Source organism: Ascaphus truei, chromosome 6 (assembly GCF_040206685.1).
Source record: "Ascaphus truei isolate aAscTru1 chromosome 6, aAscTru1.hap1, whole genome shotgun sequence".
NCBI lineage: Eukaryota > Metazoa > Chordata > Amphibia > Anura > Ascaphidae > Ascaphus > Ascaphus truei.
The window spans coordinates 21,213,307-21,240,613 of NC_134488.1; the positions used below are offsets into that span (position 1 = coordinate 21,213,307).

General features: G+C 44.0%; 1 protein-coding gene across 1 annotated transcript; it reads right to left on the reverse strand.

The window, feature by feature from the left end:
* Positions 1-182: 182 nt before the first annotated feature.
* SLC25A33 (solute carrier family 25 member 33) lies at positions 183-27,307 on the reverse strand. Its single transcript, XM_075603586.1, has 7 exons — positions 26,922-27,307; positions 8,148-8,330; positions 4,892-4,969; positions 4,365-4,465; positions 2,328-2,394; positions 1,099-1,376; positions 183-632 (listed from the first exon to the last, which is right to left on the reverse strand). Exons 1-7 carry the CDS (start codon positions 26,963-26,965, stop codon positions 430-432), a joined length of 954 nt encoding a protein of 317 aa, XP_075459701.1. The 5' UTR covers positions 26,966-27,307; the 3' UTR covers positions 183-429.

A 27,307-nucleotide genomic window follows, 5' to 3' on the forward strand; every position in this document is an offset into this window, starting at 1 on the left:
TAATTGCAGAATAAATGTAGGTACTGGTGTACCAATACTTTTGTTTTAGGACACGGTTTTATAGACTGTATAAAATCTGAACAAATGAAACATACATGCTACGGCAGATTTCTGCACTTTGCATCTTTATGGATATAAATTCGATGAAACGTGTGAAAAATAACATATCAACCAAGGACGGGTACATTAAATAGCATGATTTAATTCACTAGCAGCTTCAGTGGTAATCTTGACTCCGCAAGTTTGAAATAACAAAATATACAAATTAACTATTAACGTTAATGATGGTTGAAACCTTCCAGAAAGAAACAATCCAAAAGGTAATAATGTCCAGCAGCTCAGACGGCCTCTTATTAGTCAGTGGCCATCCGTGTCTCATGTCTACCTTTGGTCAGTGTCCACCAACTATGTCTCTGCAATGCTGGCCAGTTAATTGGGTTTCTCATTGAGCACATAGATTAGAAGTTCATATGTAGAAAGGACAATGGCCGTGTTGGGGATTTGCCGGAAGAGCTGAGCTAAAAGTCCTCTGTAAAAGGCTAGGTAACCCTCCTCCCGGGCCACCAAACGCGCCGTCTGGCAAAATGTCTTGTACTTGGTTCCTTCTTCTCTCAATCTGGTGCGGATAACCTCTATGATGGAGACAAGGAATACATTCAGCACGAGCAGCCAAGCTACGTTACCGCAGAATACGCTCACTGCTTCAACCACAAACTAGCATTATACTAAAGGTCTCGCAACCCATCTGACTTGTCCTCAGATTTTATAATGTTGCACTTGGTTGCTGAGCTAAAATTACTCTCATAAAGGGCTATGAGGGTTAAGAAATGTTAAACTCAACACTGCTTAGCTTAAAGGTGACTTTGTACAAGGATTGCAGCTGTATGTGGAGGGGTAGCAGACAAGTTAATCTATTTCTGCTCTTGTACACTTCCCATGATGAATATGATCAGCTCTCTGTGCACAAGTAAAATATGTTGCCATTACTATATAAATGTTTGGTTTAACCATTATTTTTAGAAGCACTGCGTTTTGAGTCTGGGTTGTATCATCTGTCACTAATCCTACCGCTACAATTCGTATAATAGCAAAACATACCGTGTGGGTAAGCAATGCAAGAGGCACAGCCTTTGGAGAAAGCGGCAGCCAACATCAGGCCCAGAAAGTTGGTGGAGCCCTTCTCTCCCGATGAGTTTGCCGATAAGTCCATTTCGTGCAGGCGCTTCTTCAAACCTTCGTATACCACGAAGCAAATGATGGTTTCAGAAATACCAGCATAGGAGGCAGTAAGACCCCTATAAAAGCCGCGCATGCCCTCTGTCTGGTACACGTTGCGGGCACACTGAAGGGCGTTCGTTTGCTTGGAGCCTCTCACTCTGTAACAATAATGGAAACAGTAAGAAGGGTGCTCAGGAAACTGGTAACACAGATAGCACCCAATGCTCGCTCTGGTATCTAAAGCAATGGCATTGTAACTATATCTGTATACGCCGCATGTTCTCCCTGTTTAATACCTTGTTGCAAGAACATAAGATGTATACAGCATTATTTTCTAAGAGGCAGATGTGCCACCATCTCAGGGTGTAGTCATAATGAAAACAGTGAAAATTGTGCATTTAAAGACAACTGAATACCAGCATTAGGTCAAAGCGGCAATGAGGCTCACTCCCCCGTGGTATGTGCAAACAGGTCTTTATAAAAGAAAAAAAGCATCACAGATTGGTTACCAAAGCAAATATCTTTGTATGTTCTAGAGCAGGGGTGCGCAAACTGGGGGGGTGAGGGGGGGGGCGGAGGATTTTGTTGGGGGGGGGGGGGGGGGCGCGGCGATTGCAGCAGCCCTGCGCTCTTCCGAGGCATTTAAGTTAAACGTCGGGGTTCGCGCGAGGCCTCTGCAACCTCAACTTACTGGGGTTCTGTAATCTTCTGGACACGTCGCCATGGCAACGCAGCAGCATGTGACATACGCGTTGTCATGGGAACGTGCGTCAAATGACGCTGCGGGGTCACGTGACCCACAACGTCATTTGACGACGGGTAACAGAAAGGGGGGGGGGGGGTTTTGCAGCTCCAAAACTTTGCACACCCCTGTTCTAGAGATCTGGCAAAAGAGCGGCAAGACAAACAAATAGGATTTTGCACAGCCTGCTTTAAATAAACTGCAGAGCCCAGCTACAGTGTGCAGCACAAACCAATGCAGGGCTCTAATCCCACTGCCCTGCTCTAACAGCCAAGTGTGGAAAGTCAGCGGTCACATAGTATGCTTAGAACAGGTCCCTAATGCAACAATGCTTGTAATATTAAAAAGGCATCGCAACCGATCTTACCTCATTTCAAGCTGCATTCGGGTTTTCACCATCCATATTGGGTTCATCATGGAGTTTGTCACAAACGCTGGGAAGGGAACAGAAGAATCAGTCAGCTATATGCCATACTTTTTAAATGCTTGAATCTAGTGCAGCTTTAGGTTTAATGCTGCATTTCAGAGGTTTCTAGCTGAAAAGGGAGGAGAGCAAGCTTTGTTTCTGTGACGGATTTCACATGCACAGAGCAGAGAAATCAGCGGCTTTTCCGTGCATTGCAGGGGTGCACGTAGTGTAGTCTATTTTTACACTGGCAGTGTGTCTTGTTTAGCACTAGATGGCACTGATCATTCACAAATTTAGAGCACAGCAGCGTTACACAACCCGAACTGTGTGCTCAGCTGCTATGCTTGTCTTTTGGAATAGCTTTCAGCCATTACTTTCAGCCAACCTCTGCATTTACTGGAGATCAATTTAATGCAAACCAATTCTGCTCCATTCACCGCATCACTGCAGCACAGTCCTGCAGCTGCTGGCTCAGGATATGGGCCTTATTTTGTTCAGACCCTTTTCAGCCGAAAATCTATGAAGTCTATGGGGATTTTTGACTGAAAAAGCCTGACCGTCTGCGTCGGCAAATACAGAATAAGGCCCTATGTATCACTCTCAAGGCTGTGATTGAGGACATCTAGGTAAAAAGGTGTGTGACCTTGATTACTTATCCCTCGATCACCATCTCTGTAGATTTTAATCTGTCCTGCTCAGTGAATCATTACACCTGCATTATTCTGCATGCCACAGACCCAACACAAATAGAATGCGTGCTCCAGCACGGACATGCTTACAGCCCTACGTACGCATTCTTTTATAGCCAGAAGTGGCCCTGATGCAGGATAGGAGGGTTGCACATCTCCCACCCTTTTGCCATTCACACAACATTCAATGAAGGACAATGGCTGTTTTGTTCTGTGGTTGAATAACCGTTGCCAAGTAAAATGTCTGTAGCCCCTTCTCTCAGTACTCTATGCAAGCCTTTCCCATCCGTGTTCTGTTAGTGCAGGAAAGTCATACAGTACAAGCGTGCTATTGCTCCCGCTACAATGCAGTCACTTAAATCACAGGGAAGATTCAGGGAGAGAGACACGGGAAAGGCATTTCCCGTATACCGTCTTTATAGTAAGGATTTGCTCAAGGGATGGGGTTTGATTTATGTGGTGCTTAATTTATGTAATTATTTGTAAGTTGATGGAAAGAGTACGTCACACGATTTGAGTAACCGTCATGGGTGTCTTTAGCAAACTTACTAAAATCAGGAGAAAAATAGCATGGGGTTTGTTTGCTCTTTTTGATAGAGGGGCATATCTCTGTACAGACAGTCCTCGGTTATCCAACGGAATCCGTTCTGGAAGTAGTGTTGGATAGTGAAACCGTTGTAAAGCGAGTCCCATGTTAATCAGTGGCGGTGAGCGTTGGATAACACATTCCGGCGTCAGATAACAGCCTGTAGAGTGGCATTGTAAAGCGTTGGATATGCCATTCGTTGTAAAGTGAAACATTGGATAGCGAGGACTACCTGTATATAATTTGAGCTCTTCTCTTATTACTTTGACATTATCTTCAGCTACGCATACTAAATGTAGATATTGGCCATGCTGTGCCGTGTGAGTGTCAGAGGATCAGAGTACACCTACACGAGAGCCGCCAATGAGAATGAATTGTAGACGCGTAGTAGGGTATGGAGGTATGTGATCTTGGGCGACATTTAGAGGCAAACATCGCTACATAAAGGCATGTAACCCTATGCGGCGGCAGAGGAGATATCCAGTGACATGAGAACCAGCTATAAAACTCTAACGGACTGCAGTACAAGCTTATTCTATGACAAGATGAATGGGGCAGAATACAGCCCACCTCACAGACACCATTTCCTTGCACACAACTGCAAGATGAAGTCATATTTCATGCATAGGTACATATACAAATATATGCATACATTATCCAATATTCAGACACTGCTGAGTGCACAGCCCCTGCTGTAGAAGATGAATATATTCATAATACCTGCAGAGCCGGCGGAGCACATGTGCACAATATTACTGTTGGGAACAAAAATAGCATTGAACTTCTCCTTGGCTTTTGAGTACGAGGCAAAGTAAACAGCCCTATGAGAAGAGAAAGATATGAATACAAAAAGCACAGACGATCCAGTAGGCGTGTAAACACAGACAACCAACATGTACAGTATACAGGAGACAGCAGAGCAACATGTGGCCCGATGCCAAGGGGAGAGCAGCAAGAAATGTGACCCTCAGAAAAATACATATGTGGCTTCATTCATTTTGCCGAAACGCTTCTTCACTGACAGAGCGGCCTGCAATATGCTTCAGGCCCCTGAAGGGGTTAAAAATGTAGCACTAAGGCGGAGCATTCATAAAATGTGATTTACAAGAAGAGAATGAGTGAATGAACCTTCAATAAGGACAGAGCCGACAGCAGGTTTCTCCCACCTTTGTTCCAAAGCCTAAGGGTACCGAACTACTGATCACATAAAACCCTCCCCACTCGCATCTTGCACGGAGCCAAGTTACCTGGAAGGAGCCACGCCAACTAGGTTAGGACCCAGCCCTCGGAATAGAGATCTTGGTCCCTCCTTTTCAAGGATTGATCTGCAAAAACAAAAATTAGTGGTTTTAGTGCTTGGGGAAATATCGGCTTCTGCTGAAGGTCGGAGTGAGAGAGAGAGGGGGGGGTGAGGGGGGAAGAGAAGTGTGTGAAATAGCAACTGACTCCAGAATTAACCTGGGGCAGCGGGTACTCATTTCCTGCCAGCAAAAAGTTAATGGTGAATATCGGAATGATCTAGGTAGGACACAGGTTGCAGAGTGAGAAGTGTAAACAATACTGGGGATTGGGTTGATTGTGTGTGGCTGCTCATAAACCATGTTTGTGCATTGTCTGAATACTCCCATAAACATGCACATGTTTATGGGCCAGTGTGTACGTGCATGTATACATACACTAAGTATGTCATGAATGTGTATACACTATAGCACTCATTTTCCATCTGCTCTAATTAGCTCTAGTTTCTGAGGTTCAGCCAATAGAAGGGGAATGACAGGAAATCAGCGTTTTCATGAGCAGACAACTCTTTTATTCCCCATAGTTTCAAAGAATAATCCTAGGGCAAAAAGTGTAAATATAGAATAGTTGATCACTGCAGAATTAATTTGCAGGGTTACAAACCGATGTAATTCAGCAAAAAATCAGTCTGTAAAGGGCAGTGCAAGTTCACTACCGGATGTATTCACACTTATATTGTGCAGAGGTGACTTTCAACACATTGGTGAAGAAGTATCAAGACGATGCAATTTATGCTTTGATGCAGACAATTTGTGTGCAACAGTTCTACTAGTGTCAAATGTATACGTTTTCTACGCCAGTTTATTAAATTCAAGGCACACGACAGCAGATGGATATAGGATAGATAGGATAGATATAATAAAATGAGTTTTCTTTTTTAATACAGGTTTGAAGCAGGGGGTCTCGAGCTGAACCCCATTCATTGTTGGCTCTGGGACCACCCCGCTTCAGGCCCTCCGAGGTTTGAAAAGCAGCCATATGGTGAACCCTGGAGTGGCTAAAAGCACCCCCATACGGAGGTAAGTACCTCCAGAAGCAGGGGGGCCCCGAAGCTGAAATGAATGTGGTTCAGCCCCGAGGACCCCCTTCTTCAATCCTATAATTAAAAAAAATGAAGGGGAGAACAGGCTTGGATTGCCTCTTTAATATGCAGACACAAAAGTATGCAACATGAAAGTAACGCGTTTAGCATACATCTGTCATAATGTCAGTTTGCAACCCTTCATCTGTCAAGCAGCAATTTAGCATGCTCCATTATACCAACATTTAAAGTGTATGCTAAACATCTACCTCAGAACAAACCTCCTTCCTCTATGCCAGACAGCCAGGGTATAGGGCACCACCTTAGTAATGGAATCGTACGAGCGAACACCAGAATACTTACATCTCTACATCTCGGTAACGTCAGATATTATACTCCAAGGCCCCGCTCCCTCAGTCAGCGCGCCCGCACTGCAGACAGGCGGGGCGCTGACAGACACAGACCGCGATATGCGGTCTATAGGGTGCGGGAGCCGGAGTGGGAGGGAGGGGCGTGGTGTAAGCGGAGGGGGGCGTGGTTTAAGCAGAGGGTCCCGGTACCCCCCCCCCTCCACGGGCTCGGGCTCCCGGGCTGCAGGAGAGAGCTGCTGCGGGCTGCCCTACTCACATGCTGACACTCAGGCACACACACACACACACTCAGGCACACACAGACAGGCACTCATGCACACACACACAGGCAGGCACTCACGCACTCAGGCACATACATACAGACAGGCACTCACACTGCTATCCCTCCACACTCTCCTCCCCGCTCCCCGAAACCTCCCCTCCTCCCGAAGCCTCCCCTCCTCATTGGCTCACAGCCACACCACGTGACGCGTCGCCGCTTGGGATTACAATTCTCTTGAATCCCCTGGCGGCTGACGCGTCACAGCGTGTAGTGAGCTGTGCCGTGAGGGGGGACTGGGACCGGCTCGGGAGGATTCCCCTGCTGGTGGGGAACGCTCGTGCGGCCGCCCGCAGCGGGTCCCAGGCCCAAGACAAGCAGGGTTATCCCTTATTAATTATCACCCCACAGGACTGCCTTTCCTCTCCCTCTATAGGGAACAGAAGATTATCCTGTCGGAGCAGTTACTGGTGCCAATTGGCCTAGAAGAGGTCACCTTGAGAAGATCAGATTGGCAGTTTCCTTTCATTTTTTTAAATCCTTAACAAATGGATAGTTGTCTAGCCCACGTGTTAATAAGGACACATCCTCAGTCCTGTAGCACAAGCTTCTGGCATGTCTACCCAATTACAGTACGCACAGAGAGTATCCTCACTACACAACTAACCCATTCATTTTAGGCTAGCGAAAGATCTGCACAAGACTACATAATAGATCCAGAGGACTTCACCTCCAATTCTAATACTTGCAGACCCCTTCCTCGAGGATTTGGCACCACATGTTCTTTATTTGCTATATTTACTTTAAGTTCCTTAAATAAAAAAGTAAAGTAACTACCTAATCAACCTGGCAATTGGGAGTTTGTGGCCATTACAGGGATTTCTCGATCAAGTTTATGTTAATAATTGGAGAGATATGTTACATTCCCAATACTGTCCAATGTTTGTGCTTTAATATACACAGTGTCGTTTAAAGCAGCAGTTGTAGTGAAGTAATACTGCTGTCTCATGAGGGTGTTCTGGGATACGATCCCAGAAATCGGCAGGTCACTCAGTATGCAGGAGCTCCTTCTCTTGGCCCTATAGGTGCAACTCCTATTCATAGCTGGTGTAAGGTAGAAAGGACTTCTAAAAAAGCTTTGGCCATCAGCCGTTTATGCACTGATGGCTGCTTTAACCGCTTCCCTCCCTGAGGGGCTAGTTATGTAGTGCAGGCTCTTCTGGCAATGATGGAGTTAAAGATCAGTCGTCATACTGAGCAGCAACATGGCTGCAAAATACAGTGCAGGTTACTATTCAATACGACAATACCATCCTACAAGATTCCTGCCATCTGGAAAACGGCCAACAAGAGAAACAGTATTTCATCACACATTTTTTATATTGTATCCAAATCTAAAATAGTGAAGATTTGCCCCATCAGCAATTCAGTTTTAGGTAGCGTCTAATGACTTCAACCTGCATTCACCACCACGCAGCCGCGTCCCAACTGGATTCAACAGGCGTAGACCATCCCAATGGCAAAGATGCACGAGTCGAGATTCGGATACTTACTTGAGAACCTGAAGGACGCCAGGGGGTACGGATGCGGAGGGTCTGACCACTCCCCCCCCGCTGAGGGTTCCCAGCTGTACCTGGGGGTAATAAACGGAATGGATGGCAATTCCGGAGGACTGCAGCCGCGTCTTAATCACTTCCAGGGGACAGGTGACAATAGCGCCCACCGTTCCTGCGCACCTACAAAAGAAGAAGAAGATTAGAGCTCATCCCGTGACTGGCTCTACATTACAGTACTTCACATGAAAACACGGGGCCATGTAGCTTATTACAAGCAGCTGAATCGTGAACTAGTGATACGGACAAGGAACTTAATAGCAATTAAAACGCCATGCCAAAATCGCACAATTATGTTTCCTGACACTGCTCGTCTCTCTAAAGCAAAACAATGAAGGCAAAGCAAAACAAGGAAGGCAAAGCAAGTCTGTCTCTCAGAAAGTTTACATTTCAAGTTTTCACCCACTAAGAGGAGGAAGATAACATGACTCATGGGCCAGAGTACTCAACTTGAGATTGGCCAGTCAATAACAGTGTTAGGTTGTTTATAGAACAGGGGACAGGGACGGTGGGGGAGAGACGGGGAGAGAAGTGAAAAGGAATAAATAAGACGGTGAAAATCAAGGCAGGAACCAGATCAATGGGGTTCTAGGATACCAAAAACACAAATCAGTGGAGAGGAAAAGCATTATACAATAGTCTAACAATAAAAACAAACAGCCGGCGCCTCCAAGATAATAACAGTAAGTGAATTCTGACCAAATAGAGAGTCCAATCAGGGGTAGCAAGCAGTCCTGAGGGGGATCTTGAATGAAGTCTCACAAAGGTGACAGACAAACAACAAGAGAGACAAAAAGAAAAATCATAGTGTAACTCTAAAAAAAACAAACACATGAGAAGAATAACTAAATGATGATTACAATTTTAATAAAATACAATTAATAGATATTATAACAACAGACAATTTGCCGTTGGGCTAAGGACCAAGAAATGCAATACCATCCAGTAGGAGAAAAATTAGAATCCTACTTACAGCAAGGCTGAAAATGAAGGACCCATAGAGCAGATGTCCTCCCTCCCCAGACACGAGATCCTCTGCAGGGGATGTTACACGAGTCCTCCGGAGATCCACGCTATCAGAACAGCCACCGCACAGTCCACAGGGTGTACCATACGGGTAAGCCGGAGCCTCACGCTGCTAGGACCGACTGCACCGCCGCGCACACAGGCCCGCTGGACGCGCGGAACGCCAATGACGTCACAAAGCAGCGCTGGCACGCGGTGAAGTCCAGAAAGGCTGTAAAGCTCTTGGGGCTCAGAGGGACGCAATCTGGGGAGGTCACATCTCCAAGGGAGAGGGATGATGCAGGTCCTAAGCCAATAAACCACCCTACGCGTTTCGTGACGGAAGTCACTTCGTCAGGGGCAGTCGGTCCTAGCAGCGTGGGGCTCCGGCTTACCCGTATGGTACACCCTGTGGACTGTGCGGTGGCTGTTCTGATAGCGTGGATCTCCGGAGGACTCGTGTAACATCCCCTGCAGAGGATCTCGTGTCTGGGGAGGCAGGACATCTGCTCTATGGGTCCTTCATTTTCAGCCTTGCTGCAAGTAGGATTCTAATTTTACTCCTACTGGATGGTATTGCATTTCTTGGTCCTTAGCCCAACGGCAAATTGTCTGTTATAATATCTATTAATTGTATTTTATTAAAATTGTAATCATCATTTAGTTATTCTTCTCATGTGTTTGGTTTTTTAGAGTTACACTATGATTTTTATTTTTGTCTATTTTGTTGTTTATGTCTGTCACCTTTGTGAGACTTCATTCAAGATCCCCCTCAGGACTGCTTGCTACCCCTGATTGGACTCTCTATTTGGTCAGAATTCACTTACTGTTATTATCTTGGAGTGGCCGGCTGTTTGTTTTTATTGTTAGGTTTTTGTTGATTTGTGTTGATCACTTTTTGTCCAGGCAGCCTCACTTTCTCAGTAAAGCTTTTTTTGTAATCACTGTAATAATATTACTATTTTATCTTTAGCATTAGCGCTGGTAACACTTTTTCTCTTTTTTTTCCATTATACAATAGTCCCTTCTAAGCCCATTTCTTTTGTAATACTCCTATTTGACTGTTTTTACAAATGATTCAATACTATATAGGCTACAAGAATGATTATGGGTGGGGAGACACACATTTAGAAGGGGGAACACAAGTAAAGGGGGGCGGGCTCTCAATTCCAATCCATGTTTCGATGTGAACCGGTGCATTGAGTCTTATCCACAAATCCTGGTTACAAAATGACAATACAGGTAGGTACAGGTAAGTGCGAAGCTAGAATCTCTGGCTCTCTGCTCCGTAAATTAAAAAGCAGGAGCTTGCGATCTCAAAGTAGGACTCTGGAGCATGTTTAATACTTTTAAATTGAAAGGAAATAAAAATATGCATTCAATGGTTGTCATTGAAACCAGCTGCCTAGGTGCACGGGGAAAGTAGTGAAATCCTGACTTGATTTCCTATTGCAATTCTTTACTAGGCACCTCCTACACACTCATATACATTCAAACAGTACATATGCTTTCTGTAAAAGTAAATACAGCATGAGTTGGAAGACCAACAGAAGCGTTTCTAATAGATGCGAATCGAAAGCTCATTCACTAACTAAAAGGGTCTGAAGTTCTAAAGCAGGAGTGGCCAATTCCAGTCAGGTTAAGGATATCCCTGCTTCAGCACAAGTGGCTCAATATGTAGCTCAGTAGTTGACCGAGCCACATGTGCTAAAGCAGGGATATCCTTAAAACCTGACCTGTTGGTGGCCCTTGAGGAATGGAGTTGGCCTGCTCTAAAGGAATCTGGTATTGGTCCATCAAAATTACTTAAAATAAATAAGAAGTACACTGTATGCATATATATATAAAAAAAAACGTTTTTAACAGCCCACAGTGAAGGTTTATGAGAAGTATTAGTACATTTTGACAATAGTTCCATATATTAACACAAATCATTAGTTTCTATGTTAGGAGCCCAGTTGCTTTTGCTGTGAAAGTTTCAAAATAATGAGTATTTTGTACGAGTAAAAAGTAAGACCTACAGTGGGGGATGGATTGGCGGTTGCTGCCTAGAGGCAATTAAACCATTCGTAGCACAGTAAAACTATATGTCGACAATATATCGTTTTATCAGCTTGGCAAACGTTCCCCTCTGGATTATGCTGTCTCTTACACACAAAACTATAAATCTTTGGAGATTCTGTACAGGGGATAGTTCGCCTATCAATCATATTTTACAATGTACCCAATATAAATTTGAAGATTTGTTTTTTGGGGTCAGGGAGTTTGTCATGTTTTTGTGTGCTGGTCTTTGCTCTGCTTATACTTCCATTTCATATTTCAGGAACAGCCTGCTGTCACCTGTGTTCTCTCAAAGCACACCGAAATCATAATGTGCCAACAATGTTCTTTCCTGGAAAGAACCGTGGGCGACTGCACACAATATCACAAGTTCATACAGGACACGAGCAGGAGATACCGATTGCCCTTGTCTCCTCACTGTAACAGCACTTCCTGACATTTCCAGATTAAAAAGGGACATGCCATCAGTAAAGCCTCAATTGTAGGAAGGTGTCCAATTCTGTCCTTGAAATCAAGTATGGTCAATCATGTCAGTCTGTATATACCGTGTTAAAGTATTGAGGGGGGTCCAGTAACATTTGTGTTATCTTAGGCTGCGTTTATAGTGCCAGCGACGGGCGTTGCGTCAAAACAAATGCATTGAATCCGTTGCATGCGCTTATAGTAGGTGCGACGGCGACCTAAATCTCTGTAGTCAGTAGAATTTGATTTTTACAGCAAAGGTCTCACCATTTGATTTTTACAGCAACGGTCTCACCATGTGACAGGCTGTAAACCAATCAGATCGCTTCTGATGCAGTGAGTGTGTGAGTGTGAGTGTGTGAGTGAGTGTGAGTGAGTGTGAGAGATATTGTGTCTGTCAAGTGAAACACTATATTAACAACTTTATAATAGTAAATTCTCCTGTAATTTAAGTAAATTCAGCATACAAACAAAAATTGCAACTCCTCTCCATTTCAGCCTTCCCCTTGCTCTTGTCCCTGCCCCTCTGCCTGACATCACTCCCCTTGTAGCAAGAGACTTCTCCCAAACTCAAATTACAACTTTCGCAAGGGCTACGGACACAGATGACGTCATCCGTAGCCGGCACTATAAGCGCAGTCTTTGGCAGCGATGCGACGTCGCGTCACAAAGTCAAGTCAATTTGATTTTTCCAGCAACCGTAGCGTGACGTCACTATACGCACAACCTTATCCTTTTAGAATGCAAATTCTTTGGTGTAGACAAGTGGTTTCCAACCTTTTTTTGGTGAAGGAACCCCGTTTGAAATTCTGAGGAACCCAACTGGCTCCAACAGAGAGTCTGAGATCAGATGCATTGTAAATTCTTCTGTAGTTGGTACAATTTAAAAACGACCTGAAAATTACAGTGAACCCTTTAGGGATGCCTGGGGAACTCAAGCTTCCTAGGAACCCTGGTTGAAAAACACTGATGTAGACATTAATTCCTTTAGTACCAGTTTGTGCCAATGTAAAACTATATTTCTGTTTACGGAACCATTTAACAATGCTGCTGAATACGTTGCCACCATAAATATTATCAGAGTGGAAAAAGAACGGGTCATACAGGCAATGCAGACTAAAGATACACATTACATATTATATTTAAAAAAACGTGTACAGCAATATATGGTTTATAAATATATGATGTACAAGAGTGAGCCATACAGACCGCGTTCGCAGGGGATACAATTTTTGCTCCACACCTCCGGACATCTTGATCTTATTTCCTTTGTGCCAGAAGTTCTCAATCTTTTTTTGCATGGCATCCCTAGCTTGATTTTAAAATACACGCAACACCCTTATTCCTTTGCTTGCATGGATTTCCATAGAAGAGAGTTAGGCTAAACTGTTTTGCAGATTGTTATTTTGTTACTAAATTAAAATGCAAGGTTTCCATTTTCAGTTTAAATTTAAATCTGCATTGTCCTTAATCCTTCTGAAGTTTGTCTTGCTCTATACGTTTTCCTGGCACACTTGGGGGTTCAGGTTGTAACTTGGCAGTAGGCCGACAACACACTGGTTTGGGAATCACTGCTCTATGCAGAGGCTAAATATTCCTGCAGGGGGAGACATTGGATAGGGTGCAATCGTGACCCTGGCAGCAGAACAAGATCATAAGGGTCATTTGTCATAGCACAGAGTTTACTTTGTTCAAGACCCCTCAGTTCTTACACAATGGTAGATAGCAGGTAAGGGGGGTTGGGGGCGGTCACAAGGGACTGCCTGGCAGGAACCAGGCAGTTTCATCTCTTTTCCATTGCTCCCATTATGTAGGGGTACTTCTCTTTTGAGGGTAACCTAACTTCTCTTCGAAGTGAAGGTAAAAATGTACTTTAGATTAAAATACAGTTAACCTTACACAAGGGAGGGGAGGGGGGGGGGAGAGAAGAGGAGGGAGAGTGTTTCCTACACACAGACGCACAAAAAGATCCTTTTAAAAATCACCCACTTAAAGCTGCAGTTCAAGCTCCCGTTTTTTTTTTACTTTAATAGTTTCATGTGGGCAATCTCTACTTACCTAAAGAACAGCATAGCTGCCGGTCAATTCGTTCTCCGTCTACTGATCGGCAAAGTTTGGCGACATCTTTAAATATGGGGAATGTAAATGGTTGCTATAGTAACAAGCATGCTTGTTAAAATAGAACACAAGAAAATTGGTCTTTCAAAGTTGTTGTTTTTAAAACAAAAAATGCTAAAAGTATTTTTTCTTACTACAGAACTGATTTATTAAAAAAAACCACACATGCAGGATATTGCCTGAACTGCAGCTTTAAACATTGTCACGGGGCTCTCGCTTTCAAGCTTTCGTCATCATAGAAAACAGAGTGACCACCACACAGATTAGTATAAGTCCAGGATGGGCCCTTAACCCTACCAAAAAGGTAGCGTCTCTAAGATGCTTTAGGCCGCATCCATAGTCCGTGCGACGCAACGCAAGCAAAAGGCTATAAGTCAATGAAGACGGCCATAGAGCGAGCGCATGAGCACAAGAGCGACAGCGATTTTCCGCAAAACTAAAATGTTTGATCCATATGTGGGATGGATTTAAAAGCAAACTCCCTCACTGCACCACGTCTTAAAAAAAACACAGCGTATAAAAATACCACTGTCCCAATACTACCCACAGCGGAGACTGAGTTATTTTAATAACAACGAGCGCTTGCAAACAAAACCACTCATCACCTTTACCAGTAGTGGGATTACTATCTCATATTAACCAATCTGTTCTAAGCTCCATTTCAGAGAAGACAAGCCCTGTTGTAGCAGGATGTGTAAAACGATGCAGTGCAACAGTATTATACGGAGTAGACCCCCTGTTAAAATGAAAAAAAAGTTTAAAAAACCTGGGTCAATGGTTAATAAAAATAAAATTTAAATAAAGAAAACAACCAGGTTACAAATATGAAACGGTCTCGTCACTGTTCTAATAAAGCACTTATCAGGAATGGGGCGCGCACACACACTTGTATAGCAGTAAAACAGGGAGACAATCTATTCATGCAACTGGATTAGAGTCCCTGGCAGTATTGGAACAAATGCTGCATTTTATCATCATATTACAGTACACATGTTTCTGGTAACAGTAACTTGCAATAAATGTTTAGGGAATTTGGGACTCAGATGAACCCTCGGAATAGAGCACTTGGAAACCGATTTTCATGTCTAAGGCTGCGGCCATAGTGTGCGCGACGGCACGAACAAAATACAATACTTCTATCGGGCCAGCGATGGTGGATGCGACCACATTTTGAAGAGAAGTTTTGTTTATTCGCGCCGCAGCACGTGAGTGGTTTAGCCAATGAGGGCAAAACAGCCTTGTGACGCCACGGCCACGCCCCTCGTCACACAGATCCACAGTTCACTCAGGCGACAGGCGTGCAAGACTCCATGCACTCCTTCACTATAATCGCAGCCTAGGAGTGTCCAATGTTTTTTTGCAAAGTAACGAGGAAGCTAGAACACCGCAACCCAGTCTAAAATAATTTTTCCACTACATTCATATTGTGATTTTGCTTTCTACGGGGAGGGAGGGGTGAGAGGTTCTCCAACCTCTTAACAGGGACCATTAGCCAAGCCATCAACAATAAAACAATGGTCTGAGCTCAAGCCCTGGGGAGGGGTTTTGAATATCTCTAATCTATGACAATTGCTGGTGATCATTTCAGTGCATCCTGGGATCCTGTTTGTTGGGTTCAGGCATCTCATTGTCAGATCTGCTTACCACACGACATAAACCGCAGGATGGGTGTAATCAAGGTGAGGGAAGAGGTTGCTTGGAGTTAAAACCACAAAGGAAAAACAGTGTAGAACAGGGATTCATTCCAAGGAACCTTTGAGTTTCCTGCAATTTTGAAAAAAATGTACCACATACAGAAGAATTTACAATGCATCTGATCTCAGACGCATTATAGGGTTCCTTAACAAAAAACAAGTTGGAAAATACTGGTGCTGAGAGGTCAACAGAACATCTTCTGTACAGCAAGTCTATCTAGAAGAGGAGTTAGAAAAGGGAGCCGTGTAGAAAATCCGGACAGCCCAGAGGAAGCCATACATACATTACTATATCCTCCATTACGCATCTCAAACTAGTTTTTTTATAGCAGTCCTTGAAACACCGAACAAATGACCTCATGTCACACTCCATATTGCCAGCCTGACTCAGAAGATTGTAATCCTGTATTTTTTCCCCTCCAACTCAAATGTGACTCAGTCGTACTGCACTTGTTATGGGGACGTATACATCATTGTTAGACTAAAACGTCATGGTAACATGGAGTCAGAGTGGCACCACTGCTATCCTGCAGCACATGGCCCATCACTTCCAGCATGTCAGGGCAGAAGGCAGAGGTTCAGGTCTAGGCCCAGTCATTTTAGTATCCGTTATGGATATCTACAACCAAATTGGAAAAAAAATAAAAAAATACAGATACGGCCTCAACATGATTATTCACATTTAAGGACTATACATACCATACATACCATACATTGTTATGGTGTCAGTTGCTATAAACGAGGTCAGGTTTTTTTTTTTTTTATTTAAACGGTGTCCCAAGATACATTCACGATCTCAAACATACACCGACTGTTAGATTGTAAGCTCCGGAGCAGGGGCTCCTTTTCCTAAATGTTACTTTTATATCTGAAGTGGTTCAGAATGTGTTATTTATATTATTATTTGCTATTTATATGATTATCACGTGTATTACTGCTGTGAAGCGCTATGTACATTAATGGCGCTATATAAATAAAGACATAAATACTATTAGACGTTCAGCCACTTCATAGTTCCATAGGGTCATATTTACCAAGTACTCTTCTGCTATAAAACACCTTGAGGTGCTGGAAGAGGTCTTACAGCCTATTCAAATCAATGGGCTGTAATGTGTTTTCCAGCGTCAGGTGTCTTAAAGCAGAAGACGGCTTAGTAAACATGGACCTTAATCTTGTTGTTGTAACAAAATGATTACAATACCCAACAATTTTACACGTAGGCCCCAGTCCCCTGGTCACCAGGCTTCATTTGATGTGGCCCTAGTTTATTCTCTCCAGTCCTAATGTTTGGTGAATATTTCCACAAACCAGCAGCAACCGCACTAGCAATGCCGATATGTGAAAACAAGAAAACCGGACCAAAACAGCCATCTTAAATGAGATCCACAGAAAACGTTATCAGTTTGAACACTTTCCTACCCCTATAACTGCCTGGAACACAGCAGTGCTGCAGAGGCCTGCTCTGCAATGGTAGAGACATTTGGTACATTTGTCTGTTAATGCAGCGGTGCGCAAACTGGGGGGCACGAGACAGACTGCAGAGGGCATGGGGGTTTACAGAGCCCCGTGTGCTTCCCGAAGGCAGTTAAATTAAGTGCCGGGGGAGCTGCAGGGCCTCTGTAAACCAGACTTACCTTGGCTCCGGCAGCTTCTTAGATGCGTCGCCATGGCAACACGGCGTCATTTAGGTCATGTGATGTCACGTTGCTATGGCGATGTGACGTCATGCCGCCTGAGCCGAGGTAAGCGGGGGTGGGGCGCGGAGAGAGGGGAACCGCCAGCAGGGGGGCGCAGGGAAAAAAAAAGTTTGCACCCCCCTGTGTTAATGCATTATTGGAAGACTGAATATACCTCCATAGAGCGGACCCCTTTATGATCCTCACCCCTGCTTCTCAGATTTGCACCTGAAACACACAGCACATCCTTTTAAGCCTTAAAACACCTCGGACATAGCACAATCTGTTACCACCTGCATCAACAGATTTCCTGGCCGGCAGTCCTGTGCCACCAGCGTGACATCCGACAAAACAAACAAAACGAAGCATGGCTCAGCGTTAAATCGCACATGCACATTACAAAAAAGTGCTGTGCGTGTCAGCTGAAATAAAACACGTGGGAGCTCGTGTAACACTTAGCAGGGACGTCAGTGTAAAACAGGGGTGGGCAACTCCACCAACAGGTCAGGTTAAAGATATCCCTGCTTCAGCTCAGGTGGCTCAATCAGTGGCCCAGTCAAAGACAGCCACATGTGCTGAAGCAGGGATATCATAAACACCTGACCTGTTGGTGGCCCTTGTGGACTGGAGTTGCCCACCCCTGAGTGGGTGTGTGCGTGCATATATACTGCTTCCAGTCAGCTGATCTGAAGAGACACCACAACGCTCCTGTCCTTTGCATGAGCTGAAAATAGCATCCTGTGTGAGAAGGGCGTGTGTTCTTTAAATATCAGTCACACACTTGGCTGGGATGGGGGAAATGACCTTAGCACACTGATCCAAACACATGAGACTAAGCCCCAATCCTCTTAGCATTGGCTAATGACTAAGAAAGTCGAGGCTTAAAGTTAGATCAAGTTCTAAATACTTGAATTTAAAAAATAAAAAGTCAGATGGCCACAAAAAAAAAAAAAAAACACACCTTTTTGGGTTTTGTGGAAAGTGTCAGGGGTGAAGATTAGACATTTTCAGATGAAAAGGAGACAAATTTAAGCTATTGCAGTATTAAGTCGATCAGCCGTCGATCCACTGCCGGATAAAGGCCTCCCAAACGATCTTACAGGTACCGCGGTTGCAAGCTTCTCTTTCCCACACGGCTCCAACTTCATCTTCCCATCTTACTTTATACTTCTCGTGCAGAAATATATGAACCCGTCCCTAGCCAACTGTAGAAATAGCAGATTGGATGTTTGCCAAAAACAAAAAAGTAATGAGACATTTCATCAAAAGTATATGAACCCAACTAGTTTCCGAGAGGACAGCCGCGTACTTGTATCATTTGGCACTGACATTTAGCTTAACCCACCACAGCATCTCAGTAACCAGTCTTTCTTGTTGGCGTCTCTGAATTCAGGTTCCTTGGAAGAGGGTGCATCACAGGACACGAGTCCAATAAACACAAAAAAAAAAAAACCTTTAACAGCGTCCCTGAAATTAATGGAAAGCTGTCAACTATGTAAAAGGTGCACAGATCTTGCAGGCACTGGTTAGGAACTGCTGGTTGCCAGAATGTGATGCAATATTGCACCAGTTTGCTGCAGGCAACCATTTCTCAGAACTTGTCATTCGGGCCATGTCAGCAGGTTAAAAAAAAAAAAAAACCCACTTCAGATACAAAACGAGCTCCAGGAACTAAACCGCTTTGATATTCGACTTAATCTATATTTCAAGCTTTTTGCTCAGTTTAAAAAAAACAAAAAACCCCTGTGTGATTTTCAAATTGACAGAAAATCAAGACCACAGCAAGTGCAATGCAGCAAGAACAGAAATGGGCAGTTAGGATGGCTGCCAAATGCAATAAAATTAAAACCTCAGGACATATTTGGCTAAGCCAATAGCAGATAAAAAAGCACTAGTCCCTCAAAATGTTTTTGTTATAAACATCTGAAATTAAACTACGTACCATTAATGTAAACAACTTTACAGTTTCAGCGGGACTTTAATGAATACATTATTAAAGAACAGTCCCCTCAATGATTAGTGCAGTAATACTCCAGAAAATATATACATTTTTCTTTACTCAAAAAAAAAAAAAAATAATAATAGCGGGCCTGGAGAAATAGTCCTTCTGATATATAAGTGAATCAATCATAACTACCAGCTGTTGGGTGTGATAAAATAATTCAATATTGGTATAGATGCCGTATACATCTTCAAAATCTGCAACATTTCCCCTCCCAACACGAATTTGAAAGCTTCTTTTTGTTCAGTGTGATACACCCTCCTCTCCCAACCAGTCTAGGACATAAAGCCGTGACTCGTCGCTGCCTGTAACTTCCACTTCCGCTGCCGCCAACCACTTCGGAAAGTAACCCCCTAAGCTAACCGCTAAAACCCTTACATTAACCCCCTACTCTAACCAGTAATAAAACCTTAGAAGCGGCCGGCTGTGGGGATTCCAGTGGTGAATCGGCTGTGGTGGATGGGTCTGTCTGCGTCAAAACTACGACCATTTGGCCGCAGCGAAATGGCCACAACCAAAACTCCCCTTATTTCTGTACATAATTCCCTTATTTCTGTACATAATTACCCAGATATTCAGAGGGTTGTGAGAAAAAAAAAAAAAAATCATCAAGTGTCAGTGAATTGCGTGTGAGATTTAAATGCTGTGTTTCCCGCATGGTCCTCTCCAACATTAACTGGTTCACCAGCAATCCAAACCAGGGCACATCTGATCTGGGTCAACAATTTGTTAATTATTTGATCTCACCAGGAAGTGTAGATCTAAGCAGGCCTGCACAACTCGTAAAGCGAGAAGGGCCAAACTGCTCCAAGGAAAAAAAAATTTGGGCCTCACGGGTAAAATCATCATCATCTCTCCTCCAGCACCTCTCACCATCATCATCCTCATATCTCCCCAAGAACCTCCCCATCTCTCTCAGACCCCCATCTCTCCCCCTCACCCACACATAATACAGGCATACCCCGGTTTAAGGACACTCACTTTAAGTACACTTGCGAGTAAGGACATATCGCCCAATAGGCAAACGGCAGCGCGCGTATGCGCCTATCAGCACGTCCTGAACAGCAATACCGGCTCCCTACCTGTACCGAAGCTGTGCGCAAGCGGGGAGACTATAGAGCCTGTTACAAATGTGTTATTTACATCAGTTATGCACGTATATGACGATTGCAGTACAGTACATGCATCGATAAGGGGAAAAAAGGTAGTGCTTCACTTTAAGTACATTTTCACTTTAAATACATGCTCCGGTCCCATTGCGTACGTTAATGCGGGGTATGCCTGTACTCCCCCTCCACAACAAACACACATCCCCCCCCTGCACACCACACACATCATTCTCCCCCCCCCTGCACCTCCAAACACCCCCCCCCTTCACATCACCCCCCATGTGACACTGACACGGAGCGGCTTCCTCTGACACGGAGCGGCTTCCTCTGACACGGAGCGGCTTCCTCTGACACGGAGCGGCTTCCTCTGACACGGAGCGGCTTCCTCTGACACGGAGCGGCTTCCTCTGACACGGAGCGGCTTCCTCTGACACGGAGCGGCTTCCTCTGACACGGAGCGGCTTCCTCTGACACGGAGCGGCTTCCTCTGACACGGAGCGGCTTCCTCTGACTACAACAAGTGCACGAGCAGCAAGGGAGGAGGAGGGGGAGAGCGGGCTCGGCTCGCGGGGGGGAAGGGGCTCGGGAGGAGGGGAAGCCGCCGCACAGCGGCGAGTTCCGGCGGCCCGCGGCCCCACGTGTTGTGCAGGCCTGATCTAAGGGTTTGCAATCTAAGGGTAAACAGGATTGATCAAAAAACAAGTACAGGTACTAGAGGTTGTATTGCTTTTTTTTTTTTTTTTTTTTAAATAACAGGATTGGAGCAAGTGGTCTCCGTAGCTAAACCCCATTCATTTCAGCTCTGGGGACCCCCTGCTTCTAGAGATACCTGCAACACTATGGAGGTCTGTCTATGCAGATAGGGAACTGACTGACTAATGAAATGGCGGAGTTTAAATGTCCCACGGGCCAATAGGAATCCATGATGTCATCCAGTGCGGATACCTCCTGGCCTGCGTAACCAGGGGCTTTAGGGCTCGTCCAGGCTGAGAGCGAGCGTGCAAGCGCGCGGTCCGCGCGATTACATTGCGAGAATGTGTTTGACCAGCATGCGCGCGCGCACACACACACACACACACACACACACGTGAGCACTCCGCTGCTTGGGGAGACAAATTCTTTTGAATTTGACACACTTGCCATGGTCACTTGCGCAGTTCAGCCAATGAGGGCGAACCGCTCACGTGACATCACGGCACGCCCCACCCCTGCACTGGACACAAATCGAGCGAAAGAGCACTCGCTCCCAGCCTGGCCGCGGCCTTAAACGGCAGATACCGGCACCTGCTTTGGGAGGTCTGTATCTCTGGAAACAGGTGGTCCCCGGAGCTGAAATTAATGGGGTTCAGTTCCGGAGACCCCCTGCTTCAATCCAGTAACTTTAAAAAAAAAAAATTATTTTAAGCAAACAATACAACCTGTAGCAGTAGCGTTGCTTTTTAACTAGCATGAGCTAGAAACAGGCCCGTCAAACAAGTAGTTTCTGGTCCTTATGTCAGCAAATGAGAATATTTCAGGCCTCTGAAGCACTTCACATATAGAACATGCAACATAAACAATGCACGTAGGTATGTTATGCACTGTAATAACCTCTTCTGCTTTCCACATTCCTTATGTACTGGAGGCTGCGAAGCATAGCATGAGGGCAGTAGAGATCATTTACAGTTGTCATTTAAAAGCAGCAGTTCGCACTGATCGCAGTTTTTTTTGCCATGTAATTTTTTTTTACCTACTTCATGCCCTTTGCAGCACTGTTTTAACATCTGACATTTCGTTCAGGAGATATGCGTTAAGAAATATTAAGTGTAAAATTGAGCCTCCCCACGGTAGTATATAGGTTGCCACAGGAACCCCAGATACTAGAAATGAATTAAAATCATGACCAAAAAAAAATCAATGACTGAGCCTCTGTATGAGCCACCTGTGCTGAAGCAGGGACATCCTGTAAACCTGACCTGCTGGTAGCCCTTGAGGACTGGCGTTGGCCACCCCTGGGCCCCTGGGGTGGCACTTTTCTTCACGTCAACTGTACATCATTAGGGCACTGAAGAGGTTAAAGAGCAGGAAATGCTCACAGGACAAGATTAGTTGAACCTGCCATAAACCCCCCAATATTGAGTCGGCAAAGAATTTCATGGCGATACATAAATTCACGGGGCTGTTATTTTGCCATTTTAAAAGGGCAAAAATTGAAGGGATTTTTTATTTATTTTTAATTCCCAAGACAGTTCATTTGAGATCAATTTGAATTTATTTTATGAAGCATAAAAGATCATTTCAGATCCACACAGGACCCGTCATCAGATACAAATGACAGTTGACCCTCCTCTATTGAAGTGTTTTACCTAATTCTCTCACTTTAAAAATGCAAAATAGTTCATTTCTTTACAATTTGGTATCAAAAGTTCAATCAAATGTGTTCATGCTGCAGCAAAGTGAATCTCGGCAGGATCGCACCGCTCTAAGCAAGGTACTAACATTATAGGAGTTACCACGGGCGGACAACTCCAGTCCTCAAAGCCACCAACAGGCCAGGTATTGGAATTATGCCTGTTTCAGCACAGGTGGCTCAATCAACTGAGCCACGTGCTGAAGGAGGAATACCCTGAAAACTTGACCTGTTGAGGACTGGCGTTGCCCGCCCCCGAGTTTGACTCATGGAGGGGGATTGATGCTCTGTGTGAACAATCCCGAAATCATAATAAGCAACTGTTTATCCATCATACATTGTGACCATTGAGCTAAATCTCCGGCCAAACCCTTGTCAAAATGAAGCCTCCAAGTGTGGATCTAGAATTGTAAGGGATTAGTAAATAGCTTCACAGATTAATGGCGACCCCTTCCAGGACACCAAGAAGGGAGATTTATATAATGGAGACATGTAGATTTAATTTTGTATAAGTCTTTAATTGCAGATGTATTTGTTCTTTTTTTAGTTTGAGGCTATGTTGAAAAAATTGCTTTCACCCCCCTCCCCCCCACGAGGTTCATGAGAAAACGAGTCATGTCGGAAGTTGTAAGGAGAGAGGATCTACAAGAGACACAACAGAAACTTGCGTCTGTGCTTTATTTTTATGCAATGACTGTCTCCCACAAGCTTTTTTTATTCTCTACAGCTGCAGTTTATGAACATGATTCGCATTCATTTTCCCAAGAAAAGTCAATTAGATATTCGAAAGAGCAGAGCCAAGAGGGGAAACCCGCATAAAACCCAGAAAGGGTGGGTGAGAAAAGAATTTGATAGAATATGCTGTTCAACCGTCAGCGTAAAAACAGACTTATTAACCCCTTAACTGCTAAAGGGAATTGGCACTCAATGGGGTTAAAAACTAAAAGGAATAAAAATTTTTTAAAAAACAGTGTTTTACAGAAGGTTTTAAAGAGACTTTCCATTGCTTCAAGTCGTTCTGGCATAGAAAAGGGTGAGAGACAACAGGGACCTCGGATCAGCACAGAACAAAAGTCGGCAACACACCTTTACATGCTCAATGTGATTAAACCATGGATACTGTTCTCCCTTTTTTAAATATTAGAGATAGAGAGAGATAGAGATATATCTAGATAGATCTATCTATAGATATACAGGAATTGTCAGTGTTTCTTTTATGAAAATTAGGCCTGGGGAAATAGTACTGTTTGACCTCATTTAGGTGAGTCTAAAATGAACCAAGTCTGCAAACATCTTTAACAAAATACATTATGAACCTCAGGCTTCTGCTGTAAAGCCCTTGCACCACAACCCAATAAACATCCAGGGGTTGGCACACCATTTAAAGCTGCACTTCAGTCTTTTTTTTACTTCAATAGTTTCATGTGGGCAATCTCTAATTACCTAAACAACTGCATAGCTGCCGGTCAATTCGTTCTCCGTCTATTGATCGGCAAAGTTTGGCGACATCTTTAAATATGGGGAATGTAAATCGTTGCTATAGGAACAAGCATGCTTGTTAAAATAGAATACAAGAAAATTGGTCTTTCAAAGTTGTTTTTTTTTTTTTTAAAACAGCAAATGCTAAAAGTATTTTTTCTTACTACAGAACTGATTTATTAAAAAAAACACACGTGACACTAAAGATGGCTTCTAGAAAGTACAAGAATGAGTCCTCATTCCAAAAGCAACCAGACTCGCGCGTCACCAGCTCTGCTGAGCCAGTGGTACTCTACTTATTACTCGTCTTCTAGATCAGTGGTTTTACACCTCATTTTGGCTAAGCAACCCAATAATTCTGTTGTGAAATGTTCATGCCACACTAGACCCTTTCCATTAGTCCTTTTCCATGCAGCAAGCTTTTCTAACTACTCTTCTAGATAGACTTGCTGTGCAGGAGATGTTGAGTATCTTTCCACACCAGTGTTTTCCAACCTTTTGTTTGGTTAAGGAACCCTATAATTGTATTGTGATATTCTTGGAAACCTAACCCTCTCTAATAGCGCGTCTGGGATCATTTGCATTGTAAGGATCCCCAACCCTCTCTAATAGCACGTCTGAGATCAGATGCATTATAAATTCTTCTGTATTTGGCACGATTTTCAAATTAGCTGAAAATTGCAGGGAACCCTTCAGGGTTGCCCAGGGAACCCAATGGTTCCTAGAAACCCTGGTGGAAAAACACTGTTCTAGAGAAAGGGGAAACTTGCGTCTTTGTAGCATAATCACTTATATAAACGGATTCAATGATGCCTGCCTTCTTGTTTAACCACTTCACTGCCAGGGTTCCCGGCAGCACATTGCTCTGCAAAGGGTTAATACGATTCTGCATTATAATAATAATAGCATGTTCTTGTATAGCGCTGCTAGTTTTACGTAGCGCTTTACAGAGACATTTTGCAGGCGCAGGTCCCTGCCCCGTGGAGCTTACAATCTATGTTTCCTGGTGCCTGAGGCACACGGAGATAAAGTGACTTGCCCAAGGTCACAAGGCTCCCCTGCTTCAAACTCTCAATGCCAGCGAGTGCCTATACTCACTGAGCCACTGCTTACAACATTGCAGTCTTATTATAGACACTTTATTCAAAAAGAAAGCTTAAATGTTGCCCGTGTCTTTGTAAATAAATGATCATTTTAATCACTGAAGGTAAACTGAATCACTAACAGTAGAGAGGAGCAGCTGCATTTCATTACAGCAACTCTTTTATAATATTACAATTCTGTTCCTCCAATGCTCTGCACCATCATATTGCACAGTAATCGGAGACAGCTCATCATATAACTGCAGCCTGGGCTCACCGAGGAGGACCGACAGTGAAAAAAATGACATTTTTTTTTCAGGGGGGGTATAAAATATATTATTATATTATATTATATTATATTATATTATATATATATATATATATATATATATATATATAAAATCAAAAAATAAATAGATGATACCGTTCTGTGGCTAACGAAATGCTTTTATTTGTGCGAGCTTTCGAGATACACTGATCTCTTCTTCCGGCGATGTTACAATGAATGAAGCAAGCAAAAGGTATACTTAAATACAGTGTCAGACACCGTTTTTAAGTATACCTTTTGCTTGCTTCATTCATTGTAACATCGCCGGAAGAAGAGATCAGTGTATCTCGAAAGCTCGCACAAATAAAAGCATTTCGTTAGCCACAGAACGGTATCATCTATTTATTTTTTGATTATTGAAGCTCGGCTAACACGGTACTGATACCTCTACATGTGTGTAATATATATATATAAAAAAAATTTTTTATGTAAAACCCTTTCTGACCCCCTGCGGGTACCAAATCTATGATGCGTTTTACTCCAAGGAGGTGGTATAGATTACTCGAATCACATTTTTAGCTAAAGCATTCAATTAAGAGTACAAATGTCTGACTTAAGAGTGTTATCCCCATGGGGGTGGGTATATGTGTATGTGTGTATATGTGTATGTGTGTATATGTGTATATGTGTATATGTGTATGTGTGTATGTGTGTGTATATATATATATATATATATATATATATATATATATATATATATATATATATATATATATATATATATATATATATATATATATATATATATAAAAGGAGATGGTGGTAAACTTAATGTCTAGGGCGCTAAAAAAAAAAAAAACGTTAACAGAAGTGCATTGTTTTTTTTTTTTTTATATTGCGCCAATGTATACAGCGCTTTACAAAATCACAATACAAGGTAAATAGAATGACTAACAATGATAAGAAAGACATATAAAATGACAACATAAGGCAAAGGCAGACCTGGCCCAGAAGAGCTTACAATCTAAAAAAAGGGGGGTCCTCCTTTTTGAGATGCTCCAATACACCCTGCTGAGATGGCGATGTATTGTGCCTGCGTTACCCATTATATGTACATGTTTATACCACAGCTGCCAACCTGCTCAATAAAAACAGACGCAAGCCCCCAAAGGGATAGAAATACCCCCCCGTCCCCCCACGGAGGCACTCGTGGAAGGAGTGAGGGTGCTGCCACAATGCGGGTAAGAGCAATGAAAGTTTCGCGTGGGGTTCCCCTCCCCGGAGAGGTGATACCGGTCACCCCCCGCTTCCATTGCTGCTGAGAGGGTATATTATGCTATATAACAATGCAGCGTGGCGGTCCCCTTACCCCCCAGCGAAGAGGTGCCGCAGGGTGTCCTTCTTCTGGGCCATGGCACGGGGGCTGGAGGACGGGACCTGGCGCTGCTGCTGCTGCTGCTGCTGGTGGTCTCCCGGGTCACGCGGGCATCCTCTTCCGGCGGGCGATGTAACGGTCACCGAGAGATGGGGCGATCTGCGCAGCGTGACCGGCTCACCTGCTCGTGCGTGTGTCTCTCTCTTGTCGTCCCCCCCCTAACCGCCGCCAGTCTCTTACTGACTGACTGTCCCCGGGCCGGCATGAGCCGGTTTTTCTTTCCCTCCCCCCCTCTCTCCCTCACAAGCCGGCTGCCGATGGCGCGTCATCGGCCAGGGGGGCGTGCAATCTGTGACGTCAGGGACGCGGGCGGGAGGGGG

Excerpts from the sequence above, each read along its gene's own strand:
- SLC25A33 (XM_075603586.1), bottom strand. The coding sequence starts at position 26,965 with ATGGCCCAGAAGAAGGACACCCTGCGGCACCTCTTCGCTGGGGG. Across the intron at positions 4,970-8,147 it reads GGCGTCCTTCAGGTTCTCAA|ATCAATCCTTGAAAAGGAGG; the intron begins GTAAGTATCCGA and ends TTGTTTTTGCAG. Across the intron at positions 4,466-4,891 it reads GTTGGCGTGGCTCCTTCCAG|GGCTGTTTACTTTGCCTCGT; the intron begins GTAACTTGGCTC and ends CTCTTCTCATAG.